The 14,430-nt window shown below is 42.6% G+C and overlaps 1 protein-coding gene and 1 long non-coding RNA gene across 3 annotated transcripts in view; one reads left to right on the forward strand and one right to left on the reverse strand.

The window, feature by feature from the left end:
* Positions 1–14,430, reverse strand: part of SLC5A8 (solute carrier family 5 member 8) — a 29,851-nt gene that overhangs the window by 4,745 nt on the left and 10,676 nt on the right. Inside the window, exons 7-14 of the mRNA XM_087764793.1 lie at positions 10,373–10,502; positions 9,006–9,094; positions 7,569–7,681; positions 6,151–6,218; positions 5,768–5,854; positions 4,538–4,731; positions 3,214–3,317; positions 1,391–1,476 (exon numbers count right to left, since the gene is read on the reverse strand). Coding sequence (XP_087620919.1) covers positions 1,391–1,476; positions 3,214–3,317; positions 4,538–4,731; positions 5,768–5,854; positions 6,151–6,218; positions 7,569–7,681; positions 9,006–9,094; positions 10,373–10,502 — 871 coding nt within the window. The remainder of the gene's footprint in view (positions 1–1,390; positions 1,477–3,213; positions 3,318–4,537; positions 4,732–5,767; positions 5,855–6,150; positions 6,219–7,568; positions 7,682–9,005; positions 9,095–10,372; positions 10,503–14,430) is intronic.
* On the forward strand, positions 1,633–13,728 carry LOC148054604 (uncharacterized). Of its 2 annotated transcripts, XR_015706352.1 has the most exons (8): positions 1,633–2,229; positions 7,605–7,690; positions 9,024–9,082; positions 9,248–9,311; positions 11,385–11,507; positions 12,276–12,355; positions 13,014–13,120; positions 13,409–13,728. It is a non-coding gene; the product is annotated as an uncharacterized LOC148054604 (long non-coding RNA). The 2 variants fall into 2 exon arrangements; XR_015706351.1 differs by having other exon boundaries at positions 11,385–12,355.

Consider the following 14,430-nt stretch of genomic DNA (forward strand, 5'->3'; position numbering starts at 1 on the left):
CTTGCAGGAAAACACGTGTTGGTTGCTGACAGAGCATAAATAGTTATTCATTGCAGTACCTGGTATTTTTCAAGGGGCATGGAAAGTTTCTTATTGCATAAGGTACTAGTTGTGTAAAATGTTCTTGCCACATAAAATCTTCTTGTCCTGCAAAGCATCTATGAAGTATTTTTGGGTGTGCAAATTTCTAATTGCTGTTTTCCTGTCTAGCGATCTGTCACCACCAGGTCCCTGAGCTATTGACTCCCAAGCCTTGGTCCTTGCCCCATCTTTGACATGAAGAGCAGATTAAGATGCATCATTGATTTGACGTTCCATCTTTGCTCATCATAATGAGATGTTGAGCTCTTCATGTGCAGAAGTTGCTCACTTCCCCCTGATTTTTTTTCTCAACAACTTTCTGCATTATTTGTGATGCCAATCACATGTTATCCAGCTCCCAGCTCTATAACGAGGCAGACACTTGTTTCTGACTGCAGGCAGAAAATAGTGTGGCTGTGGACATTAGCTTCCATGTGGGTGGTTTTTTTACTTCAGGGATTAAATTCCCAGATAGATAGTGAAAACAGATGGTGGCCCGTTAAAGACAGTGAATGACAATAGTTGGATAGCTGGTCTCTAGTCCTGACATGGGCAAATAGCATTACAATAGTATTGTAAAAAGCCCTTTCTCTCCCTGGTGTTCATATCCAGAAGCTGAAATACATGAGATCATAATAAAGGAGTTGTCATCGTGAGGGAGAAACATTTTGCAAACTGGACCATCTCAAAGATATGATCATTGAAAAACACTGGACAAAGCGGAGCTTGAATGTTCAGCATCCTGATGATACTGATTGAAAAGAGATGTATAGTTTATTAAAAAGAAAAAACAACTCAGATTTCCCCTACATTCTCCCTTCTAAGGGATGTTATTACCCAATAATGTCTCCCCTTTTCTTGTATCTTAGGGAGGGAGCTAGGAAACAGATACACTGACTAGAAATGTTTTCTCTCAAACAGTAGCCGAAGTTGCAAAAAAATCCAGACTTTAGACAACACATGTTTACAAACAAAGGAAGCTTTGCTGAGTCCAAAGTGTGCCTTGGGCCAGCTTCCAAGAGACTAGTGAGGGAGTATTTTGGCAGAAACCCGGAGAACAACCGTCCCTTGTCTCAGCTGCTGCTCTGTTGTTCACTGAAGTCAAGCTGTGGCCAAACATAGCTTCCCTGCCTATGCCAACTGCTTTACTCCTACCCGCCTTGTGCTCTGCTACTGCCTTAAAGCAGACAGTCGTATCAGGCAGCATCAGGTGCTATTCATCCTGGTGGGAAAAATAAGCCAGGGACTCTTTGCCTCTGTCCCCAGGAGGAAAGACTGATTTAAATCAGAGATGCATAATTACACTTACTGCCTCAGATTTAGACCATGAGAAGTTGGACAGGAAATCTTCCTTGGTCAGCAGGAATTTACGATCTGTGTTCTGCTTCAGTCCTCCTGCAAAACAGGCAGGTTTCAATCAGCCAGGTTTCCACATGCAAATGGTATGTCAGAGCCCAGCTACAGGCACCAGACTAGGTGGGCAGGACAGAGTCATGCAGCAAAAGCCATCAAGCACTCACAGGCCTTAGAGATTATTTCTTTACAACGATGATTACCCTGCACCTCTCAAAATATAAAATCATCCTCAAGGTCCACTTGAAATGCCTTAGCCATTTCCCAGAGTTTCCTAGATCCTCCTCAGATTTCTTACTGTGTAAAAAACCACTGAGACAATAATCAGAAAAGGATGAATCCCATACAATGATAGCTGGGACCACCCTGCCAGTCCAGGAGCTGTGGTACCAAGCGCTGCCCTGGAGCCTGAGCCCCAGTCCTCAGCTCCCTGTCAGCAAGACTCCTGTCTCCAGAGTCACAAGCAATTTTTATAATGAGTTATTTAAGGGCAGCCCCAAGGTGGGGGATGAGGGTTAATAGGATGTTTGGGCATTTTTAAGGCATGGAAGATTAATCATTCTTGTATGGGAATGGGTGTGGGAAAGAAAGGAGATGCAGGTGCTGGGAATTAGCTCTGATTGGCACCTGAGGCTTAAATGGGATCTTCCTCTGCAAAAAGCAGGGTGATGATGTGGTTGGGTTGCTTCTTTTGGGTTTCTGTTTCTTGAGCTGAGGATTTCTCATCTGGATTTACTGAGCTGCTCAGTTTTTGTGCTTTGTTTCATGGCCTGTGGATGACCTGATCCTAACCTGGTAAGAGGCAAAATTTGTCTACAAGCACCACTATTGCAATAGGAAGAGCTTGTGATGGGTGGAAAGGGGGGAGCAAATCCTGTAGAAACTCACAAAGAAAAGAAAATGGTAGAAGTCTAACTTGTGCTTATTAGCTGCAGGGCACAGGGAAGCTGATGGAAGCAATTTTGTCTGCTGACTTTGGAGTTTCATAGTCCTGAAGTAGGTCAGACTACCAGGTCTGAAATCTAACAGCCTCAAAGATGAGGGCTGTCATAGGAATCTGGCTGGGCATCCTGGGGAAAGCTGTGAGAGCAGCTGCTTTTGTGCTACTTCTGCCATGCATGAGGTGGATGACAGGCACACTTTGCACCTCACCTAGATGCAAAAGTAGTGAGGCCACGGGCTGGAACTGAAGTCCCTGCTCTTACCTGTGGGGTGCTGCTTTTTGTCCCTTGCATGAATAGTACAGGGCAACTGAGAAAGAAGCTAACATAGCCATGCACGGGGTCTGCAGCTCTTGGGTACGTGCTTGGGGAATGTGGTGAACAGCATGCACTTACAGGTGCAGACAATAACCTTTGAGTGCTCTAAACTCACTCAGAGTAAAACTGCTTTTGTCCTCTAGAAGCATGAGTGTATCTCCTTGCCTGGAGTTGTTGCCATGTTCAGGGACAACCCTTAAACCTCCAGCCCCTGCTGACATCTAATAAAACAGAAAAGACAGATGACATGTATTTTTTTTTTTTTTTTGCCCCTCAGGTTAAAAAAAACTGCTGAAACTTCTTTTTCCTTAGAAATTTGAAGTAACATTTGCTGTGGGCAGAGACCAGGAGTGGGAAGCAGAAGGGCTGAGGGGAAGAAATGTGAGTTAGGATGGTAACCTGTATACAACGTTTGCAATAGGGTCACTGGCACTTCCTGTGGCGATCAGAGCTCTCAGTTTGGACATCTTAGTTTGAAAGAGATCTAAGACACATTAAATCACAGCTCTGGAACTAGTACCTGTTAGGAGGCTGATAATTATTCCCACGATTACTGTGATAAGTGTCCCAAGTGTGCTGAAGTAGAGATACGACAAGGAATACCAGTTGTCTGCCAGGGCAGGCCTGAAAAAGAGCAGAAAAAGTGTTAATCTCTGCTTTCCTATTCCAAGCAGCTTGAAAATGTCTGTTTCCCGACAGTGTATAAATACAGACTTACTTCTGAAGCAAGCGACCTGGTACTCTCAAACTACCTCCATACAATAAAATGTGCACTGAAAATCTGTTAAAATTTGCAGGACAGGTTCCTTTATAGGGAAGGAGACTGGTCAGTACAGTGAGGCACCGCATGGGACAGAGCAGGTAAAACAGGACGGTCCTGTGTCTGCTAGGAATCTAGTGCAGAGCTGAGCATTCCAGGTATCCAGATGAAGGGATAACCTCTTTATAAAGGGGGACATTATTTAAAGAAGGGGACAGAAAAAAGAAGTAGGACATCAGCCATGTGCAACTCTAAACAGCCAGAAACAATAGGGCAACTGTCACACCTCAGGTGACACCTTATTTTGTTCTCCCTGACAACGTGCTTCATTGCAACTGTTGCGTCCCCGCAACCATGAGCAATGCTGGAGGCCTCGTGTGAGAGGTGTAGCATATGAAACTGGATGTTGGGCACCCATGAGTGTGCCAGAGTATCTGTTGCTGAGGGTATAGTGTTCTAAGGTGTAAGGATTGGGAATCCCTAGAAATGTGTGTGTTTGGCTTCTGTTCCTGCTTTTCCCTATATTGTCTTTCATAACTGTTACACTTAATTATGATTGTCCAAAGTAAGACATATGGTAATTGCAGAGGGGAGAAAATCCCTTATATTTTGCCCATTATACAGATTATGCCCACTTCTGAATTTCCTGAATAGAACTATTTCTGCACAGACAAGCTGTTGTGGTGGAGCTGTTAAATTGACAAATTGCCCTTTAACTGCCTACTACTTTAATTCATGTACAGACTGTGGAAGTTAATCCAATAACTATAAAAGTTATGCTTTCTTTAACACCATGATTCCTGGTAAGGCATATCCAAGCCTTTAGACTCAAATATTGAACTGAAGCTTTTCAGATCAATAGGAAGATTCACTTTGACTTCTGTTCTGGGATAACTCAAACAGCACTCTGACAAGGAGAAAAAAACAAACAAACAAAAAAAACCCAATCAAACTACTTCATCATAAACTGCCTGGTAGGTAGACCAGGGATGGATAGTTATAGTAACCCAAATGCTAGACAGATGTTCATGTTCCTTTAAAACAAATACATGCTTTGTTGATTGCACATGATGAATTTGTATACCTCTCTGCAGTTGGTGTGCTGAAGACTGTTGTTAAGGGAATTTCTGTTGATGTCAAATTTTCTGAGGATATATTACAGCCTGCAGTTGAGAGATATAGTGGCTTGGTCCTTTCTGGGAGTGGAGGATAAATCTGAGCTCCTATTCCAACCCAAAGTGAAATAACAAAGCCACTGACAAGACCCACAAATGCACCCTGCAAAACAGAAAATGAAACTTGGATTTACAAGAAAAGCAAAAGGATATTTGAAAAAAAACCCCACCACCTAGATGAGTTAGAAACAGTCGAGATAAATCTAAACTGTAGGCTCCATAGCAAAAAAGAAATATATAGTTGGGGAGAGCTGGGGAGTTTACTTCATTCCCCTTTTGGGAAATACAGCGTTTATTCACAGCTCCCAAGCATACCTCTTTTTAAAAATTTTGCCACTATGCCTTTACAATCAAAGGATAGCTTTGGGCTGCATTGTATATAGGAAAATACTGCTTTATTTGAGGCCCTCCTTGAACAAATACAGATGCAATTTTTCCTTTTTCTCATGTGATTTGTTTTTGCAAAAGTCTCTTCTATTTCAGGGTGAGGTTTTTTTGGCTGACAGCTAGTGGTTTGGGGTTTTTTTGGTACATACATAAAATTTGCAACTACAAAGAGGTAAAGGTTAGTGATTAGTGAACCTTACTAAACAGCAATCCTGTTGGACTAACCCATGGACCGTATTCCCAATGTTTATCAAATCCATTTTTTGGTGGAATAGCTCTTTCCTCTAGAAATTATAATTTCACAATAGTGAAGCACTCTGAGAACACCCCAATTCAGTCTGCAAGTGCTTGGGCTCAATTTTCCCACCCTGACCCCCTTTTGCTCAGACAGGTCAGCATCTTCTGAGTCCACCGGTTGTCCAGCTACATCTCAAGACACAGAAGAAGTTCCCTGCTTCTAAAACTGTATTTTCCAGAAATCCTTGCCAAAGTTTCATTTTCAGTCAGATTTCTTTTTCCCCCCTCTTGTTATGTAAATCTCTTCATGGAATTGAAATTCAAGTTCCTATACAGCCCTGTTCATCACTTCCTTGGGATAAGAAGGAAAGGGAGCAAGGGGAAATGTCCTCACAGAAAGTATCAAAGACATCTCCCTTGCTGCCCAACACACAATTATTGGGAGCGGAGGGGGAAGGAGATGCCCAAAATTATCAATGAATTTTGGATGAACAGGGCTTTAAATTTCTACTTACAATTCCATTTGCAAAGGAGCAGAGGATTCCCAAGGCAAACAGTCCTAAAAGGGGGCCACCGACCATGCCAAAAATGCTGAGTGCTGCCTGAGGAAGGAAGAGAGTCTGCTATCAGGTGCTGTGCAAGAAAGTTAAAGCCTCCAACATGGCAAAAAGGGAAGATGTTGAGAAGGAAATTGAGTTTTTTAACTGGTGTGTACTCAGCTGGCACAACTTGGTATAGTTAATGGGTGCTTAGAGCAGAGCCTGAACCATGGGCTGTTTGAGGCCAGTACCCAACAAAGAAGAAAAATCAATCTCATAATGGTATCCAGCAATTATTTTCTTACATAATTCATTCTGGGTCATTCAATATGGGCATGAAAAAGTAGTCTGACACCTACCTGCAACAAGGCTCCCAGGAGAGATGCCAGTGCAGCCATAGCAATGCAGACTCCACCATAAAACAGGCCTGTGTGGGAAAGGCAGAATGATGCGTAAATCTGCCAAATTTTTAAACTCACTAATGGAAATGTTTCCATCTAACCCAGCATGGCCCCTGACATCTCCAAAACAAACTTGCTAGCATCTGAGTTTTTGGTTTTTTCTAAGAGAGTCTGAATTAGCCAAAAGGTCAGGCTTCTATTTACATTAAGAGGAGATCATACAAACTTGATGAAAATCTCTTCCTGTATATTACTAAAGATTAGTTAATAAATGGCAGCCATATGGATTAGCCATAGTGGCAATATCACATGGATTGTTGGTATTTCTCGGCTAATCTCCTGTGTCATAGTCCTTATTTTAAGGAAATGATTTTTGCTTCGCAGGCTAAAGTCTTTTGTGCGAGAAGTAAATGCTGGCAGATTACTGGGGAGCTGGCGCTGTGACAAAGAGTATCTCGGGTCACTAGAGTGTAGTGTCTCTTCCCAGGACCCATAACACTGGCTTATTTGTTTTTTTTCCACTTCCATTCCTGTTGAGTTTCACTGCACAAGCAATAGGTTAATCCTACTGTTCAATGTAATAATGTTGGGCAACTCATGATAAGACCAACAACAATTTTGGCATAAACATTGTTTGCAATAATGTTTAAGAAACTGCTCTCTTAAGAAAGGTGAAAATATTTAATACTTGTCACCTGCCAGCAGTCTGCTGTGCTTACTGGTGTGGCTATGACACCATGTTGGGACTGTGGTTTTTCCACGCTTACTACAAACACTGTCTTGGGCTACACCTGCAGCCAGTCACAGACAGTACAACTAGCAGAGATAGCAATTGCATTTCAGAGATTTAAACCATCTGCTCAGCCTAGTACTGACCCTCTTCTTTGAGCTACCTTAAACAGAGGAGCTAAACAGACTGAGGGTATATATCAGAGAAGATATGAAGTTTCTTGTTCTCTGGAATGTTATTGGGACACAATGCTATTGCTTGCATATCACTCAGTGCAAAAGATTTGATACAAAATTGTTTCCTATGCTTCTCATTTTTGACAGGTGAAAGAAAAATAACAGCTGTTGCAGTCTGAGACATTTGGCTTTGTAGTATTGTGAATCAATATTGAACACAGATGCAGTGCATCTTTCTTGCTTAAAGATCAAACAAGATGGCTTCTTTTTTTCCTTTATGCTCACTTGAACTAGCTTGCCCCCATTCTGTGTAAAACCTACGCAGCTGATCTTGTCTCCCCCAAGTATTGCACCAATGTAGTCCTATCAGTGTGAATGCACTTACTCCTGACTTGCACCGCTATAAGCGAGATCTGAATCAAGCCCTCACTTTGTAAAGCAAAAATGGAAAAGGTATTTTCCAGACATACTCATCCCCATGGAAATCCATGACAACTTCTTTTCAGAGAGGGATTTGAAGTACGGCCTAATGAGGTCTTCAACAGTCACGGCAGCCAGAGCATTGATGCTGGAGGACACTGTACTACAGAAGGCAAGATTTATACAATTTTTTAATCTTAGAAGCTGAAACCATAGATAACAGATGGGTTACTGGCAGAGAGAAACTGCCACTGTCTAGAACATTGTCAGAAAACTAATGTAACTGCTGTATTGGTTGAAATAACTTATTATTCCAGGTGATGCAGTTAATAGCTTACAAAAATTGTTTAAAATAATTGCTCTTAGTGAAGATAAGGCAAATCTTGATGAAAAGATGGGCCTGGAGAAGTCAATGAAAATACCTATTACATGTGGCTAAGCTGTAACCACTACTGGTATACACGATACCTTCAGAAATTATCTACACGGTATATATCTGGGTAGGTAAAATTTCTACATGCAGGTCGCTAGTTACTTTGATTGTGCTCTCAGAGGAGGATTCAGATAATCTAATTATACTCATCTAAAAATTAGGCATCTAGTCCAAACTGAATGACTCCAGGCTCCCTGTGGGGTCAGAGAAACCAGCACTCCTAAGGCACAAAGCCAGTCAGGTGATCTTGTGTCTATGTGTACCTTGCTCCCACAAGCCACCAGCTTTTCCTCAGTGCGTGAAAAACAAATATCTTGGCTGTTCCATGTATTTATGTAGGTACGAGTACTGGGAACAAAAAAATTATTTTGGTGTCACATTCTTAAGTTTCCTCATTTTTATCTGCTTACTATTGTTCAGAGCCTTCCTCGAGAGAGGCGATGTTTCCTAAAAGACACTCCTTGGGAAAGCTGAACAAAACACTCCCCACTATGGGACAGAAGGGGACTGATTTGTCTCCTTCAGCAAAAATAGACAGTGATTGTTGTTTTCATGGGGTTCATTCAAGACAATTGGAAGTCCAGAAACTCTTTTGTAAACAAGACTCTAAAGATCAGGGATGAGGAAAGGGAGATGGCTTTAAAGTTATGTGGGTTTGAAACTGGAAAATTAAAGATGAGCAGTAGGAAATTCCCCCAAACTGTAGCTATTTTGTGTAACCAGCCATTTATAACACTTGTAGCAGAGGGGCTTTAAAAGCACAGAGAGGAGGATTTGTTAGTGCCATACATCACGTGTGGCTAGCTCCTTCCTCACACTGTTAGTAAGGAACTCCAAAGAGCTTTGAGTCTTAAGACCTCAGATGGCCACTGTTGGAAACTCTGGATTTTTTTAAGTTGCATCATCAAAGAGCATATAGTGCTTTTTTTAAAGAGCAAAAATTATCTAGACAAAGAAATAAAATGCAAAAGTTTTAGTATAAATGCAACTTTAGCTCTAACAAAAAAAATTAAAAAAAAAAAAAAAGACACTGGGTTCCAAATTATTAAATTACCTTAATGTTCCGCTGTAGGCACTGGCCACAAAAAGCCCTGGCACTCCTGGAAAATCATGGAGAATATCCAGCACTAGGTATGGCATTAGCTGAAAAATTCAGAGAGTAAGAAATATTACTATCTTGCCCTACTTTTTTGTTTTTTCACTGTATTATTTTTGTTATAGCCTTCTCACTGGCATTCTGCCCAGCTGTTCTAATTTTGAATGTCCCATCTTGCACTATTTATTGTTTTTTTACAGAGCAAACCAGTCCTAAGACATCCACTTGGGATACAGCAAAGTCTGTGTAGACCATGCAACTGAGGTGAGCCTATAGCTGTGCTGTCAGACTTGCTTTCCAGTGACGATGGTATAGGAAACTAGCGCTGGGCAGCAGGTAGTCTGTACTGTACATCACTCTATTGGGCTTGGATGCCACAGTAGATGCTTATGTCTGCTGTTGACTCCACAAAAAGGTTTTTAGATACAGTCCAGTAACCTCAGGGTACCTGAGAACAATTGCCATATGGAAACCATGTGCCATTTGTTGACCTTTGCAAGATGTGAGTGCTGGAGAGAGACAGATGTTACTATTTTCTTCCTGTGAACCATAGTTTTTCCATAGACAAGTTGGTCTTTCTAGTATCTTGCTTCCAGTTTCCACCTGGCAGGAATGACTTAATTTATTTCGGGTTTCCACCTTGGCTTTCCATATCTCATCTTATTCTACCAGGTGGTTCTGCCTCAGGTACTCTGCTGTCTGTGCTCCTCTCCTGGCTTTCCAGCTATTGTCCATGGGGAGTTATCCAGAGCCTACAATTATCCCAGGCATAAACATACAAAAAAAAAAAAGACCACTTGTATGATTTCCATGGGCCCTGACTTTGGTCAGTCTATGGGTTCCCAGAGCTCTTCTTCCTCAGGTAAATCTCCTGCTCTGGGCCTATTTAGGGAGAGGCTGCCCATCAGTTACAAGGTGGTTTCTCTGCAGCACGGTATGATGCGGTTTGATTGCCCAGCTCTCCTCCGAAGGAGGGAAGGAATCACCATGGCTAGCAAAGAATTGCCTGCTGGTAGCCTTCTTCCAGGCATATGCTTTGGGCACGATTATGTTTTGAGTCTGAAAAGGCTTTTGCTTCACTTGGCACAGAGCAGTTTAGGTCTGGTGATAAAAAGCAGCTCGCAAGGGCCTGCAGTCACTCACGCAGGCACTGCTTGTTTCAGCTGTCCCCGGTGGCAGCCTCCTCCCCTCGCTTCTCTCTGAAGCAGTTTCACAAAATGCTGGCACTCCCAACTCCCTGGCTCTTGAACCCCCTCCATCTGGTTATTATGGCTGCAGAGGAAGGATGCCCCCTCGCCACCTTCCCCTGACACGTGGGGCCCTACCTGATCGAGTGCTGACACCTGCTTTGCCGTCCACGGGTCGCAGTCCTTGTAGATGGAGTAGAGGGCCAGTCCACACAGCGCCGCGCAGGCCAGTATCGCCCAGAGGCCCACCAGGTTGATGTAGAGGGACCTGCACCAACACACACAGAAACACCATGTTAGAGCTCGATGTCCCGCAAGACCCATTGCTGCCTCCCACAGAGACCTTCTGGTCGGTGGCTGCCCACCGGAAAGGGAGTCACGATACAGCTGCCAGCACTTCACTCAGTGCGAGATCATGATTTTAAATATACGAATTACACTTTTGGTTTTGGTTTTGGTGGTACGGTCTGAGTGCCTGTCCCGTGACAAAGTCTGCTTGGGAGATGATGGGAGCGATATGGCAATCCCCGCATTTCATCATATGCGTGAGTTTTATGTTGCAGGCAGCTGGCAAGAAGACGCTCTTCCCCCCTTGCCACACCCCTTCGTAAAGACAAACCCCGGACAGATTTGTAAGGCGGGGTGCCCCAGATCAAAGTGTGGGGTACCTTTTAGTCAGCACCAGCACTCCTTTGCCTCTGGAGCTGTAGTGCCACACTTACACAATGCTGGAGTTGCCCTTGTAAAGCAACAAATCCCCCACCTCCTCCCAGGAAAGTCTCTGTGGGAGGCAGCAATGAGGCACTGGGACCTGGTCTGGAGCCACCTATGGCTGCCACTTCCAGAGAGCAGAGGGTTGCCACTGACCCCAGGGCTTCCCCTTTAGTAGCTAAACAACTTGAAGGTCCAGTAACCCCATCTCCTCCCCATGTCCTGATGGGAGCTTCAGCTAATGCTGAGAGCAGAAATGTGTTTTCATCAAGCATTAATGCTGCTTTTGCCACACAGAACAGGCAGGCTCTATTGGCAGTGAAAAACAAATTGCTCACCTCACCCAGTGAGGGCTTTTCCCTTCTGTCTAACTATCTGATTGTCTCAAATGTTTCTCAGCTCTTGATGACTCCTGGGTCACAAAGTTCTTCTCATCTAGGGTCGTCAGTTTAAGCAAACACACCCACCAGGAGCTTGGCCTTGAAAAACAGCGTTCCTTTGCAGCAGTTGCTTCCCGGTTATCTGTGTACCATCCGCTGACAGCGATTCAACTGCCTGACAGGTGACGTACCCTGGACCTGTGCCAACTGCTAAGACCTCCACTGGGAGGACCTTTAGTTTCCATGCAAATATATCCATGCTTGCAAGGCTTCAGGAGGCCTCTTAGTGCTTTCAGGTGGCAAGAAGGTAAGGGGCACCAGCCTTTGGACTGCTGTAGAGGACCATCAGGACGAATGAAGAAGTAAACCCATTTTTTATAGGCCTTGTTAGGCATTGAAATGGACGTTTTCAGAAAGGCATAATGTAGATTAACTAGTTGAACTATCAGTTTTATATCACAGAAAAACTATTCGCAAGCACAATGTAGACTCTTAAGAAAGACCTATATAAATAAAAGCTGATTTACACATAGTAGGGGAAACTCTGCCTTTATGCATTGTATTTGCAATTAGGGGTGTTCTAAACACAGAACCAGCAGCACTTTAAATTTCTCTCTAGACTAATTTAGTAAAAATGAAATAGTCCTCTTATAGATATTGGTTGCATGTCTTGCATCCATTTAGCTGAAGCTGTTCCTGCATTGACATAATCTAACTTGATATAAGCTGATTTAGGACAAAATTTAACCAATGAGTTAAATCAATCCAAATGTTTCCAATAGATGTAATAACAGTATTAGCCTATAGCCTGTAGTAAAGATTAGAAGTCAAGCAAAACACATGGAAGCAAAAGAAATTGTTTGTCTGAATCCAGCAATTCTTGTTTTTAAACTGCATCAGTGTTTGACAGTGAAAAGAAAGCTTTTTTTTTTTTCTGATTTACATCCCAGCTCATGGTACACCCTATGACTAAGCACTGGAGTACAATAATTGTAGCCCTACTGGAGGGAGGTGTTCCCATTAATTCTGGGTGAGTAACATGGGGTGGAGTTTGGGTGAAGTAGGTACTATGACTGCACAAGGCTTATTTTTGGTTGTTTGTTTCAGGCTGGCTCTAAGGTTTTAGCACTGAAACGTGCCAGATGATGACCTTGAAAGGAAAGTAGAGAAAAATGTATTAGTAGCCCATATTTTTCTGAAAATGTAGCTCTCCTGCTCTGAGTGCCTGTTATTGTTCATATATGAGTATTATGTTCAATTTGCCTAGTTACCGTTTGAGGATGACACCATGTGCTCCTACCTACTGATGTGTTTCTTAAATGGGGTGAAATCCTTTCCCAAAGCCTGAGAAAATTCCTACTCTTGTGCCACTGTTAAAGGCCTTCCCAAAAAACTGGAAGTTGGGATCTGTGAAAGAATTATTTTCTCATCTCTGATTTACTATTGTGCCGTCTCTTATAAAGCCTTACAGTAAATGCCACAGGGGTACAAAACCCTATTACTTTGACCTGATGGCATTTTACACTTCTGTGTACAGGTTAAATGCCAATAAGAAGTGCAGGCCACCAATGTGACTTGCCAGATGTGTCTAATTACATTTGCAAATGAACTAGATAGTCACCACAGAATGGCAGTGTTTATAGTTGTGACAAGCTGCAACCATTATACAAAATGATTTCTACATGCAGGGGAAATTCCCTGCACAAGCGAGGCATGGGCAAGATGCCATGGAGTCCAACCACCCACGCCAGCAGGAGAGGACTCCACTGATTAAGGCTGTGCCACCACTACTATGGTATGAGCTATAAATCCTATCCAAACCCCTCCAGAACCAGATAGCCTCCAGCCCTGGTCAAAGCTGCTGCAACAGCTCAGAAAATCTGCCCAGAAGCTGCCATGGTGCCAGATTCCCCTTGGCCACACTCTGCTTCTGGGACACCCTGGAGGTGTCCCTCCTTACAAAGAGAGTAGGGAGGGTGCAAGAGAGGAGCACAGCCCTAAGTGGAGCAGGTGCTCAGGAAGAACAGTCTCACTGGCACACAAATCTGGCACACAATGTATGCGGCTGTTTTTCTATATGCAGTCATGACAAGCAGCGTTACAGATGTGGGATGCACCTCCTGCCTCTGCAGTGCTGAGAACCTGGAACCCAGCCACACACCAGAGACTGTGGAGAAGCCATGTGGTGTGTTGGAGATGTGGCATGATACGCTGGAGATTAACGTCCTGTCTGCAGTGTAAATGCCTGTAAAGTAGATTTTTCAGTATTGCCGTAAGCAAAATATTTCAGTTCTAAACTGTACATGATTTTGTGGGTATTCTGCTGACTTTATGAAGTGAAAGCGTTCATAAAACTCCTTCTCTGTATGTCACTGTATTATAGAATTTATAGAGACTATAGTTACGATGTGCATGTATATATTTCTCCTATAAATAGACTTTATGAGCTTGCTAATAGTTCTTAAATCCTGAGTTATGAACTACTGGAATGATACTAAAGATAAAGGTAAGATAACAGAGTTGGTAAATATACTCCGTTCTAGGGTAAAGGCTGATCAGAAATGTTTAAACTCAAGGAAAACAGCTCTCTGACAGTTTCCATAGTGAATTCCTGAACAAAAATTCATGATTATTATGAAAACAAAATATATGATTCCTCAGCAATTTTATCACTGAATAAAACACTTCTGCATTTTCTCATGCATATACTCATCAGTATGGAAAAATCTTTGAGTCTTTACTTATGCAAAATTGATGATGCACAATGATTTAGGTTTAGTAGAGTAGCAATTCAAGATGCTATCTTGATATGGCTTCAGCATAAGTACTATATTATTTGGTCTTTAGGTTGCATATAAACTTAATGCAGCTATTTGTATGCAAGAATACTGGCACAGTGAAACATTCTGGCACAAAGTTCAATGTTACAGCCATTATATGTAATTCATATACCGGTATTTATTGTGATGATTTGCCTTCTACGTGGTCCACAAAACAGGAAGCAAAAGTTGTAACCCTTTACAAATGGGTTTTATATAGACAAAAAAACATTATTTTTAAAAAAAAGAAGAGTCACTGCTAAATTCAGACATCAAGAGTTACTGT

Source organism: Nipponia nippon, unplaced genomic scaffold (genome assembly GCF_047370975.1).
Source record: "Nipponia nippon isolate SJK-2023a ecotype South Korea unplaced genomic scaffold, ASM4737097v1 scaffold_3, whole genome shotgun sequence".
In the NCBI taxonomy this organism is placed as follows: Eukaryota; Metazoa; Chordata; class Aves; order Pelecaniformes; family Threskiornithidae; genus Nipponia; species Nipponia nippon.